The following is a 14,362-nucleotide window of genomic DNA, read 5'->3' on the forward strand; positions in this document are numbered from 1 at the left end:
TATTACACCTGGGCTGCTGGACTACAGCAGAAGTGGAACTGGTGTGTTTCAAATCAGATCATGTAACCAATCAAACAGTGACTCTGGGAGTGTGAGCTGAAAATCTCATTTGGAGTGATTGTGATCCTCTCAGAATAGAGCTGCTCTGTCTCCAGAGACCATGTTCAAACCCCAAGAGCTTTATTTGACTAGATTTACTGCTACTGATCGAGCTTCTGAAAAACAACTGGACAAACACTACATGCATCTTCATCTGTTAGTTGAATGATGTTGTCAGACACAAATGGAGTTTGTTGAGAAGTTTTATTGAATGTTGCAGCAAACACAGCAGATTGAAAGATCAGCCAGTGCTTTGACACTAGAGCTCTCTTTCAGTATTGAGTTGTAAATGACTACAGCTGCAGCACTAGACTCATGTGAATCCTGCCTGACACAGGACACTCAGATACGCTCATCTTCAGGAGAGAGCAGCGCTCACTGGAGAAACATCAGCACTGCGAGCGACTAACAGCGACTCTTGTGGAACGAGGCCTCATGAGGAGCTCCATCATGTGTTACTCTGCAGACGTACTGCTCTCCCGCTTCCCAGCGTGCTTTGCTGAGGGTCAGGACACTACTGCGGCTGTAGCGGCCGTCCTGCTCGCTCTCTGCGCTGGTCACAACCCCCTCGGTGACCTCTGAGCCGTCCAGTGTCCAGCTCACCAGCGCCCCCTGTGGAGAGTAAGAGCTGAGCAGGCAGAGCAGTGCGGCTGAGTCTCCTGAGATCTGCAGAGAAGAGGGCGGCAGCAGAGACACTGAGGGCTTCACTGTGGGACCAGCTGCAGGAGACAAACACAACACATTCACAAACACAGAGAAAACACACTGCAGCTCCAGCACTCTTCTGCCCTGCAGCATTCACAGCATTTCAACAGGACTTTCATCAGCAGACATGAGGAGTGCAGCCAAAATCACATCAGTCTCATCATTCACGTTATTCAACATCACTACAGCTGATTAATACACAATATACAAACTAAATACTATCACTATATACATTTAAATTAAACCTCATAAAATGAAACAATGCACATGAATGCTGACACTGTACAAAGACACTGAACGCTTTAATTCCAGTATAGTCTCAAATCTCACCATAAAGTTCTTACATTGTCTTAACTGAACTTAAAATCTTCTAACATTATTAAATATATATTTTTTCAATTTTCAAAATGTAAAAGTTCACGGTGCTATTTTATGTGTATATCTCACACTAAATGCAAATTATTTTATAAGAATAAAAAAGAAAACAATTGAATCAACTTTTTTTAAACATTCACATATTTAATATTTTTATTTTATTTTTTGAAGCACAGCATGAGTAAAAGGGATTCAAAATCATTGACTGAACTACAAAAAAATTCAGATGTTTTTTTTTTAGATGTATAATATTTATAATAAAATATGAACTTTATATGAATATTAACATAGTGTAAATATTAATGAAAATAATTCTGTGAATAAAATTAACTGATAAAACTCAAAGAGAGACACATCATGGATAGGTATTTGGACAATATTTGTAATAGTATATTAGTCAGTTCTTTTAAAGCTGTAAATGTGACAAAACAATTAATTTGACATTAAAATCTATACATTTTTAATAATTTTTTAGAAGACAGTTAAAAGAAACAGACTGAGCACCAGTTTAGTTCCTCCACCGAATGTGTACCACAGTGATACAATCTAATAAAACACTCGTACAAAAAGTTTTTTTTTATTTTTTATAATGCATTATGCATTCATTATAATTCCTTAAGAACAGGTGCGCAGATGGCAGTAGGGGGGGGGGGGGGGGGGGGGGGACATGACCCCACCAGATTCATAGTAACCAGATCCGTCCCCCTTACTCTCTCAATGAAAGGCTTTTATTCAAAATTAGCATATTAGCAGATCGACTACAGATTGAGAGAGATGGCGGATAAAAGAGAGGGTTTATAATCAGGCAAGAGGTAGGACCCACGTAAATATCCGAGCAGCTTTCCAGCGGTGGAGAGAAACTCAAGGATTGGGAAGGGCTCGAATTGGACGCCGAAGTTTCTATGTTTCTTTTTGATAGGTGAGTAACGTTGATTTTGCGTTGTTTCACACAACTTATCCATGTTGGCTTTTGTTTGAATATGCTTGTGTGTCATCTTTGCTTGTTTCCGCGATCATCATTGCCATGGTTGCATATGTACATGTGGGGTGAAGATTTCAAAACAGGGGTGAGGCACGATGGCCGAGAGAGCTCAACTTCACAAAACACATTCAAATAGAAAAAGCACCAGCAAATAAAAAAAAACATCTTAACATCTTCAAAACATCAGTTTAATAGCACACGTGGTGCAAATACTCGCAACACAACAAAATACAACACAAACAAATACTGTACAGAAACGTTCTCCAAATACTCAACACAAACAAAATTACCCCAAAAAAGAAAATTTAAACAAGGTTTTTTTTTTGAGTATTGATTACCATTTGTATAACCATAGTTGTACGAAATAACATGGTTAAACTATGGTTAGAGTAGTAAATCCGTGGTTTATTTGTTAATGATTAATTTGTTAATGATTCTTTTCAGAGCAAACATTGATAAATTATGTCCCAGCCATATTTGTCACTTTACGGTTCCCTTAAATACTTCCGATGTGGTCTGTGTTTTTGCAGCACATTTATTTATTTGTTTGTATTGTGATTATTTGCAGCATGTGTTGTCAAACTGATGAAGATGTTTTCTTAATTTGCAGGTATTTTTGTCATTTGCAGCACGTTTAGCTCTCATGGCTACCATAGCAGGTCCTGTTGGGGTATGGGTGTGTTTGTTTTGGAGCTATAGAATCGGGTCAGGGCAGACGAGACGCAGGCTGAAGCACAATAATTATCTAATCTAATAATCTAATAATAACCATTACTTTGTATCCACCTTCTCACTACACACTGTTCTGTTGTCAAACAAACGACGATGGTGCTGCCACTGATGTATATGTTCTCTGTGTGTATATGTGCTATGACTCCTCACCCGGGGTCCTACGAGGAGCTGGTAGCTGCCTCAATTGTGCCTGTAGCAGTAACTATAGTGATCATATACAGGTGCATCTCAAAAAATTTGAATGTAGCGGAAAAGTTCTTTATTTTTTGTAATTTAATTCAAAAAAGAAAACTTTCTTATATTCTAGATTCATTGACCACAAACTGAAATATTTCAAGAGTTTTTTGTTTTAATTCTGATGGTGACATACAGCTTAGAAAAATTTAAAGTAGGATTTTTTTTTTTAAGAAAAATAAAAATCCAAAGTAGGTTTAATTATGCACTCAATACTTGGTTGGGGCTTCAGTGTGGCGTGGCATGAAGGCGATCAGTCTGTGGCACTGCTGAGGTGTTACTGAAGCCCAGGTTTCTTTGTTAGCGCCCTTCAGCTCCTCTGTATTGTTTGTCAGATGTTACTTCTCTTCCTCTTCACCATACCCCATAGATCCTCTCTGAGGTTCACGCGAGGTGAGATGGCTGATTTCCAAATGAAATGCTGAATTTACTTTCATCTGAAAAGAGGACTGTGGACCACTGAGCAACAGTCCCGTTCTTTTTCTCCTTACCCCAGGTGAAATGCTTCAGACCTTATTCTCTGGTTCAGGAGTGGCTTGGTTCTAGGAATGTGACAGCTGTAGCTCTTTTCCTGAAGACGTCTGAGTGTGGTGACTCTTGATGCGCTGACTCCGGCTGTAACTACTCGCTGGTCATTAAACAGTCCATGTTTCCAAAGTACTGATTTCCATTTGTTTTATTTATAGATATGGAACACTGTGAAAACTACATACAAACAGAAACAAAGAAATATAGTTTTACACACAAAACAACACGAAGGACATCATTGTAAATAAAGAAATATAAAAAAAATTAACACTTTTACCGTGTTGGCCTGGTTACTAGCAGTAGAATGGTGAAGAGCTCTAACAGGTGTATCTAAATTCAAATATAATCATTCAATTTGCAGCACTTCCAGGTTAAATCTAATCAGGAAGGGTCACATGACCTTCAATTTAATAAAACTTAGCAGTACCACAAAATAAGCACATCAGAATTCATGCATTGACACACATACACAGTATTATATTTAAATTGTAAAGTTTTAAAAATACAAAAAAGGAGCAAAACCCTGATATTACAAATACGTCATACACAACCCATAACTGACCTATCAGTGTCAGCTACACTGGCATCAGTCCACTCCTTGTGACACTCTCCCAAGTTCTTGAATCTGCTTTTCCTGACAATCTTCCCAAGGCAGTGGTCATCCCTGTTGCTTGTGCACCTTTTCCTACCACACCTTTTCCTTCCAGTCAACTTTCTACGAATATATTTTGATACAGCACTCTGTGAAGAGCAGTCCTTTCAGCAATGACCTTCTGTGTCTTACCCTCCTTGTGGAGGATGTTGATGATTGTCTTCTGGACAACTGTCAAGTCATTAGTCTTCCCCATAATTGTGGTTGCATGTTCTGAACTAGCCCAGGAGGTACACTGTATTTATACTCAAAATTAATCAAACTAATCAAGCTCAAAATAGAATATTCAAATTTTTGAGATACATAATTTTTTATTTTCTTAAGCTGTAAGTCGTAACCATCAGAATTAAAACAAAAATAAATTTAAATGAAATAAATTTATGCATTTAGCAGACGCTTTTATCCAAAGCGACTTTCAGGGCATTCAAGCTATCAATTTTTACCTATCATGGGAATCGAACCCCCAACCTTGCGCTTTGCTCTACCAATTGAGCTACAGGAAGACAAAAAAAATATAGAAATCTTTCAGTTTCTGTGCAATGAATCTAGAATATAAGAAAGTTTGCTTTTTTTGAATTAAGTTACAAAAAATAAAGACCTTTTCTATGATATTCAAATTTTTTTGAGATGCAATTGTACTGTCGTCTATGACTAAGCTGGTGATTTTTCTGGACTGAAAAAAATTGACTGCTGGACAGTTTGGTCCCCCCCAGTTAAAAAATCCCATCTGCGCCCCTGGCAGAATATTGATCACCTTTATCTGTGTAAATGCCCTGTTATCAGACACTGCTGGCTGCAGAATAACATAGGGGAAATTGACCTGTGAAGATGATATTTTCTAGAGTGTCTTCTGTGAGATGCTGCAGTCATGCTGATAGTGTCAGTATAAACTGTTATAAGCATCAGTGAAATATCCACAAAAATGGCTTGGCGTTCTTTTAAAGATAAAACATTTAAACCATTTAATTATCACAAAACGATTCAAAAATTGTTTCTGAACAATTATACTTGTGAGAATGTAAAATTATTGGTTCTATAACTGTTTATGAGTTTGTTAGCAGCTCGAGCTGTTGTGAATCCTGCCCACTTCTTTGCATCGTCAGCACATGCTTCAGTGCTCTGAGAGTGTTTATAGAGCTGTGAGTTTAACACTTCATGACTGAGAGCAGAACAGAACACAATCTTCATCATCACACAAGACACAACAACAACAATGAACAACATCATCATCCTCATCTGGATATTGCTCTGCTGTATAAAGGGTATTGAATGTTTGGATAATTAATTGGATAAATTAATTGGATTGTAAAGTTATCTAACATATTCTATGTATTATAATATGGAACAAAATGTTTGTATTTGCCCTGCTATACGAACATGAATCCTCTAAATTTCTCTCTCAGGCTCCAGCGGACAGATCACAGTTACTCAAACTCCCGCTGTTCAAACAACTGAACTAGGAAAGACTGTAGTGATGAGATGCACCGCCAGCACTCCTTTAACAGGCTGCAGCCCACCATGTCTGTCCTGGTACTTACAGAAAACTGGAGAAGTTCCTAAACCCCTCATATATACCATATCAAGCAGATACACTGGAACTCCTTCTAGATTCAGTGGCAGTGGATCTGGCAGTGATTTCACTCTGACCATCAGTGGAGTCCAGACTGAAGATACAGGAGATTATTACTGTCAGAGTTACCACAGTGGTCCAGTGTTCACACAGTGATAAAGAGTCGTACAAAAACCTCCGTCAGTCAGAGTCACAGTGACTGCACTGATACAGCTGAGAGACACTGCAGCTGCTCTAAAACACAAACACACACACAACACAATATAATGTAATATATGATTCCTATCAATCAAACTGAACAAACTGCATTCAGTCACTTCTGCTGTCGTTTAAGAAATATTCTTAGGACAAGCATACTTTAAGATAAGTTTTAGTCTATTTACATAAAAAACTTATTTTACTCTTACTTAAAGTATATTTTATATTTACTTTGTGTAAGAAAATATCTAAATTAATCAACTTTTTATCTGTTCTTTATAACCATGTGTAGGCCTGCTGCAATTTACTTTTAAATATATATGTAATTAACATGCTTCAGTTTGATAATCATTGGTTAATTTTATAAATTACTTTTCCTTTCACAGGTCCTGTAATAAAGCAGTCTTTAAATTCTACAGTGTCTGAATTGCAAGTCTTCAGCTGCTGAAAATCCAATTCATACTCAAAAAAGTGACAATCCAATTATGACAAACTCTTCTGTTTCTCTGTCATTTGCAGGTTTAAGTTTGTACATATGCTGTTCACTTCTGCATTTTGTATTTCAGGAACCTGTTTTGATGCTTATATATTCATTGATGATATGTTCATAGTGTTATTTTCAGTAATACAGGTACTGAATGATTGAAATGTTCTACAATAAAAGAGTTCTGCCAAAGCAATTCACTGATCTTTCATTCATTATGTTTTAGCCAACTATTATATATGCTGCTGTACCTTTTTAATGTATGTAGCATTTTATGTTTTTGTTTAATCATTTATTTTGAATGATTTTTTGACATTTTGTACCATTTTGAATACTGAAAAATGTAATGTTTTGTTACTCAAAACATCAATGAATCACATTAAAATTAAGTATTAAAATAATATTTGGTCATACTTGGTGGCCTTAACTATTATGTACTTACTTACTTACTTACACACACACACACACACACACACACACACACACACACACACACACACACACACACATATATATATATCTTCTGAAGATATTTATTGTTTCAGAATAATACATTTAATATGCATTTAGTATAGCATAATGTAGATATATGTATGTCCAAAAAAGCACTATTTAAATATATTTCCTTTTCACCTGGGCTGCTGGTCTACAGCAGAAGTGAAACTGGTGTGTTTCAGTCCAGATCTTGTAACCAATCAAACAGTGACTCTGGGAGTGTGAGCTGAAAATCTCATTTGCATTGTCAGGGTGGAGTGATTGTGATCCTCTCAGAATAGAGCAGCTCTGTCTCCAGAGACCATGTTCAAACCCCAAGAGCTTTATTTGACTAGATTTACTGCTACTGATCGAGCTTCTGAAAAACACCTGCACAAACACTACATGCATCTTCATCTGTTAGTTGAATGATGTTGTCAGACACAAATGGAGTTTGTTGAGAAGCTTTATTGAATGTTGCAGCAAACACAGCAGATTGAAAGATCAGCCAGTGCTTTGACACTAGAGCTCTCTTTCAGTATTGAGTTGTAAATGACTACAGCTGCAGCACTAGACTCATGTGAATCCTGCCTGACACAGGACACTCAGATACGCTCATCTTCAGGAGAGAGCAGCGCTCACTGGAGAAACATCAGCACTGCGAGCGACTAACAGCGACTCTTGTGGAACGAGGCCTCATGAGGAGCTCCATCATGTGTTACTCTGCAGACGTACTGCTCTCCCGCTTCCCAGCGTGCTTTGCTGAGGGTCAGGACACTACTGCGGCTGTAGCGGCCGTCCTGCTCGCTCTCTGCACTGGTCACAACCCCCTCGGTGACCTCTGAGCCGTCCAGTGTCCAGCTCACCAGCGCCCCCTGTGGAGAGTAAGAGCTGAGCAGGCAGAGCAGTGCGGCTGAGTCTCCAGAGATCTGCAGAGAAGAGGGCGGCAGCAGAGACACTGAGGGCTTCACTGTGGGACCAGCTGCAGGAGACAAACACAACACATTCACAAACACAGAGAAAACACACTGCAGCTCCAGCACTCTTCTGCCCTGCAGCATTCACAGCATTTCAACAGGACTTTCAGCAGCAGACATGAGGAGTGCAGTCAAAATCACTACAGTCTCATCATTCATCTTATTCAACATCACTACAGCTGATATTACTATCTATACAATATACAAACTACACAAACACTTTACACATTTAAATAAAACCTCATAAATAAAACTAAACACACTAAGACACTGACTACTGTAATGCAGTCATTTTTACATCCTAACATAACATAGTTTTTATGTGTTTTTATACGTTTTATCACATTACATTTCAAATACACAATGTGTGGCTACAAGTTAGAGTATATTACTGTTCATAATTAGAAATTAACTGAATCAAATGAGTTTAAAAGATTTACACATATTTTGTATGCATATTAAAATCATTGAATTAGAAGAACAACACGATCAAAACAGATTCAGGATCATTAAATTATCTGCAGAAAATTGCTACCTTTACATTTTAACATCAAATCTCTTTTTTTATGATGTCTACAATAAAATACTATGAACAAAATATAGAAATGTATGAAAGAAAAAAAATCTGTGATGAACTGATAAAACATGAAAGTGTTTAGACAGGAATTGTTTGTTCACTTTGTACACTTTCTAATAACGTTCGGTTGTAAGTCATTTATAATTGAATAGTTAATCATGAACTAATCATTTACAAAACAATCATAAACAATTAATAAGTGATATGCTAACAATTTGTGTGCGTTTTGTTAATTCATTAAACTAAGTAAACTAATCATTTACAAAACATGACTTTGTTCATAAATGATTAATAAGTGAAATGTTAATATATTTATCTATGTTTTGTACATTGTTAGAAATAATTTACAAATGATTAGATGATGATTAACTAATCATTTACAAAACATGACTGTACATTCACAAATGATTATTAAGTAATATGCTAACGATTTATAAATCTTGTAAGTTATCTTTAAAAATAGCATCATGAAATAATCAAACAGATCCTTAGTAAAAGATTAATACACTGAAAAAAATATAAAATTAAAAAAAAATTAATTTTAATTCAGATAATTAAAAATAAAAATGTTGAATGTTAGTAAACTAAATTAGTTTATTTAAATGTAGCTCAAATAAATTGATTGCAACTACTTATCTTAATAAAAATAGATGAATTAATAAATTCATTTTCAGTATAACTAGTGAAGTTACTAGTTGATATATTATTAATCACTTCTAAATAACTGAAATATCAATATTGTACTATTATCTCACAGTTCAAATACTTCATGTGTGTCAGAAGACATCTGTCTAACTCTCACCAGTCGCCCTTACACTGCAGTACACACTACAAAGTGTTCAAAACCTGTTGTGTAAACGCATGAATACTTCATTTACAACACTTTCTGAATTCTTTAATCTAGTGTAAACTACTCATCAGATGTAAATGTTTTACAAAGATCTACAAATGATTTTACACTTTCACAACAAACAATTGAAACAATATTTTAGATTAAAAATTTGTATAAATAATATTTATTGTCAATTATATATATATATATATATATATATATATATTACAATCTAAATTGCACGTTTTTAATGAAGAATCAAAAAGACAGACTTACCGAGCACCAGTTTAGTTCCTCCACCGAATGTGTACCACAGTGATACAATCTAATGAAACACTCGTACAAAAACCTCTATTCCACTCGAGTGAACACACACTCCAGCAGAGAGAAACACTTCAACACACTGCAGTTTGAAAATGCATTTCAAATAAAACTTTCACATAAAATATCTTCAAAATGTTCTTATATAACACTTTTTAAACATACAGTATATATTTAATGACCTAATGACCTTTGACCTCTTCTATCATGGATGACGTTGTGTTTCTCATAATGTTTCTATTCTTCATCTGCAGCTCAATCACTGTGAATCCACTTTACATTTGAAACCCTGCCCTGGATTCAACAACAGTTACTAAAAATAATGACCATACTTTATTTTAACGTCCAGTTCTCGCTATTAACAAACCATTAACTGCGACTTTTGCCAAAAAAAAAAAAAAAAACTCTTAATTCCCTGCTTATTAATAGTTAGTAATACATAGAGTATTCTCGTAGCTTCATAATATTACGGTTGAACCCTGATGTCACATGGATAATGTTACCGATCTCCTTGCTATGTTTCTGGACGTTGATCGTGTTGATTCTGTTTCTGTCTATGGAGGGTCAGAGAGCTCAGATTTCATCAGTAATATCTTAATTTGTGATCTGAAGATGAACGGAGGTCTTACCGGTTTGTAACAACGTGAAGGTGAGTAATCAATGACAGAATATTCATTTTTGGGTGAACTAACCCTTTAGGTTTAGGTACAATCAATGTGTTAATAAGAAATTATTTAATAGTGAGAATTGGTCCGTATACTAATGTGTTACCAAAATAATATTTGTGAAAAATTTAGATCAAATATACTATAATATGGTTTTGTTAGCAGCTCAGTCTGTTGTGAATCCTGCCCACTTCTTTGCATCGTCAGCACATGCTTCAGTGCTCTGAGAGTGTTTATAGAGCTGTGAGTTTAACACTTCATGACTGAGAGCAGAACAGAACACAATCTTCATCATCACACAAGACACAACAACAACAATGAACAACATCATCATCCTCATCTGGACTCTGACGCTCTGCATTCAGGGTAAATATTTTGTACTTAACATTACGCACATCTTATGTACAGTCCAATAACCACTGAATTAATAAAGTGTCTTATTTCAGAGATCTGGGGCCAAGTGACTGTGACTCAGAATCCAGAAATAAAATCCATCAAACAAGGAGAAACTGTTACGATCAGCTGTAAAACCAGTCAGCCGATTTCTGGCTGTAGTAACTGTGTGTCTTGGTATCAGCAGAAACCTGGAGAAGCTCCTAAACTCCTCATTTACTGGATCAACAGCCTTCAGTCAGGAACTCCTTCTAGATTCAGTGGCAGTGGATCAAACTATGGAAGTGATTTCACTCTGACCATCAGTGGAGTCCAGACTGAAGATACAGGAGATTATTACTGTCAGAGTAGACACTATATCAGTAGTAGCTATGTGTTCACACAGTGATAAAGAGTCGTACAAAAACCTCCGTCAGTCAGAGTCACAGTGACTGCACTGATACAGCTGAGAGACACTGCAGCTGCTGATGAGAGGCGGATGATAAACAATGCAATGACAATAATGTTAAATTACAAATTTTCTAATAGCAGGAAATATTAATAATATTATTATTATTTTTTATTTAACTAAATATTTCAAACATAGTTGTTGTACGTCTTGTAGCTTATTTTATTTAAATATGATAAACAATGTAATGACAATAATGTTAAATTACTAATTTTCTAATAACATTATATATATATATATATATATATATATATATATATATATATATATATATATATATATATATATATATATATATATATATATAATTGTTGCATGTATTGTAGCTTCTTTTATTTAGTGCTCAGTCAGTTCAGTATTTGTGTCTCTCCTCCTGTGTTTCAGATCAGAGTATGAGGATGGACTGGAAACCGAGGCAGATATTTTTCATTTAGATTTTTGTGTTTTCTGTCTCATAATTGTTCACTGATTGAGTGTTTTTTTTTTTTCCACTGGTGAAAAGAAACGCAAATTTAACTAGATTTTGTCTGGAAGGTAGGTTAGTCTGTAGACATTTCTTGCTTATAGAAATGTTATATTGTTATAATGTTATAGTGTTTCTGTAGCTCAACTGGTAGAGCATTGCGTTAGCAAGCAAACAAGCGCAAGGTTGGGGGTTCGATTCCCCGGGAACACATGATAGGTAAAAATTGATAGCTTGAATGCACTGTAAGTCGCTTTGGATAAAAGCGTCTGCTAAATACATAAATTTAATTTAATTTTAATTTATATAATAGCAAGTCACACTCTCAGTTTTGCTGTGGCTTCATGTCTATGATTGAATCTGTGCTGATATTCAGTACAGCTCCACTTTTTGTCATGCGATATTGATAAATGTAGCAGGATGAAAGAATACAACAAAACTCCTTCAAGCGTAAGACAACTTCAGCATGGACATGTTTAATTCACTCTAAACTTTGAATGTAAAAAAAAATCTAAATAAAATCAAAACACAAAAAAATAATGTAACTAATAGCCTAACAATAATGATTAATGATAATTTGCATTAATACAAATTTAAATATAAAAAAAAAAGAAAAAGTAAAAAATCCTACATTTTCCCAAGATCATTACCGATTTGAGATGTTTTAGCTGCACACTCTTGTATAATTTACTCCATTTGCAGGTGTTTTCATGGTTCATTTTGAGGAATCAAAGCAATAAAGATGACTGGATGAACTAAATGTATCAAAATGTGCAGCACACAACAGATCACACTCTGTGAAATACTGTATTCCTGCAATGTATATATATATAAAAGTGCATTTATTTGTTGATGTGGACTGCACTCACTGATGTGAGTTCGCTGCAGTGTAGCTTGCTATTGTTTGAAACGTTCATTGTTGTCTATTACACACTGTTTCACATGTGATCTGATGTTTCTGAGGATTTCTTCCGGGGCACACATATAATGACATGAATCTATTCTTCCGAACTTCCTTGGGCTGACAGGACGGTCTGCTGCTGCTGGTGTAATGATGTGAGGAATGTTTTCTGGACCCATGTGGGCCTGTATACACCAACCAGTCATCACAAAACACAAATCATGTACATACATGCTGCTCACTTATTATTATTATAGCCCAGTTTGTGCTGAATACAGTGATATTAGACTTTACCCATTTAGATATTTATAAGAAATTGAAAAAAGCACAAATGTCAGGGCATGACAAAACTTCTCCAGGCCCCCAAAATACCCTTAGACTCCAGAGGGTTAAATGTCAAAAACGAGAGTATTGTACCTGATCTCTCTCTTCATGATTTCTGACCTGTCTGCTGTGACTCAGAGTCTTGCAGTGTGAAATGTGTTTTGACTGGAAAGTACATCAGCAGCGACCTACAGCCAGGGTTGGGCAAAGATACATCAAAATGTATTTTAAAATGAAATATCTTCATTTTAAGTGTATCAAAATAAACTACAAAATACAGCAGTCAGACCATGCATCAAAATAAACTACTGTGTTTATGTATTTTATAAATACAAAAAATGGGGATCTCATGGTCACAAACTCCCATTTCTAATCTTAGTCAGAGGATGAAGGGTTAACTAATACCTTTACATTTGGGCATCGCATGCTTGCTCATACAAAAAGTGTAGTTTTCTTTGTCATGTTTGTACAACTTGTTCATGTTCATAGAAGTCGGTGATAGACGGATATCATGACGTCCCAGGAGACGTGTTTTCTGCTCCATTCATTCATGACCTTCAGTTTGACCTTCTGTATTCTGGACACAGATTTGCTGCAACACCAGACTCCATTTTAATCAACTGTAAATAATGATTTCTGAAGGAGACTTAATCAAATAACATTTTATTTGTCACATATGTATAATGCCAATTACATAACTGAACAATACAAAGCCAGTTCAGAAATGATAAATGCATAGCATCAATTGCTCAAAGATAAATCTAAGAGTAAGAGATGCAAACCTGACAGCAGCCGACTGCGACAGCAAAGTCAGAGCAGCAAGAAAGAGAGGGATTTCATTTATTTATTATTATCATGATTATTATCATGATTATTATTATTTTAGACATTCTTTGGAATTATTACACTCATATCAACAAGTTTTCACCCCATTATAATTCTAAATTAAATGAGCGTTCCTTCATAGTGCTGCTCCTGCTAAGCCCCCTCAAAGAAAGCTGTAATGAATTATCCATGCAGTATGTGTTTGTGTTTGCTCTGGAAAGTGTTGAGCAGAGCAGCCAATCACAGACATATCCAGTGTTCTGCAAGCTCCAGAATCATCTTATTATGACAAAGTGTAGACACTATGTAAATAAAATATTGATTGTGCAGTGTATATATTCATATCTATATATCTATAGAGGTTCATTAATTACTGTAAAATTTTGTGAGATCACAATGAACTAAGACAAGTGACTTTGACTATATACTGTATAATTTGGAATTTGCACAAAACCTTTTTTTTATGGACACACTGCTAAATTTCAGGAATGATGTTTGCATATCAATGCAGGATCAATGCTATTAACATAGCAGAGACTGACAAAGTGATAACCGAAGCAATGAACTGGACAAAAAAAATAAAATAAATAATTATATATATAT

The 14,362-nt window shown here is 35.5% G+C and overlaps 1 pseudogene and 3 gene segments (V, D, J or C); 2 read left to right on the top strand and 2 right to left on the bottom strand.

Annotated features, from left to right (window-relative positions):
- Window positions 1–323: 323 nt before the first annotated feature.
- On the bottom strand, window positions 324–984 carry LOC132124834 (immunoglobulin lambda constant 7-like). The segment is given in 2 exon segments: window positions 324–818; window positions 918–984. Coding segments are annotated over 2 exon segments (381 nt in total).
- A 4,459-nt stretch (window positions 985–5,443) lies between these two features.
- LOC132125481 (immunoglobulin kappa variable 3-15-like) lies at window positions 5,444–6,090 on the top strand. The segment is given in 2 exon segments: window positions 5,444–5,569; window positions 5,711–6,090. Coding segments are annotated over 2 exon segments (372 nt in total).
- A 1,430-nt stretch (window positions 6,091–7,520) lies between these two features.
- Window positions 7,521–9,949, bottom strand: LOC132124835 (immunoglobulin lambda constant 7-like). The segment is given in 3 exon segments: window positions 7,521–8,015; window positions 9,696–9,744; window positions 9,938–9,949. Coding segments are annotated over 3 exon segments (375 nt in total).
- Window positions 9,950–10,664: 715 nt separating this feature from the next.
- Window positions 10,665–11,370, top strand: LOC132124947 (immunoglobulin kappa variable 4-1-like; annotated as a pseudogene).
- Window positions 11,371–14,362: the final 2,992 nt, after the last annotated feature.

The sequence above is a fragment of the Carassius carassius genome, chromosome 43 (assembly GCF_963082965.1).
Source record: "Carassius carassius chromosome 43, fCarCar2.1, whole genome shotgun sequence".
Lineage (NCBI taxonomy): Eukaryota > Metazoa > Chordata > Actinopteri > Cypriniformes > Cyprinidae > Carassius > Carassius carassius.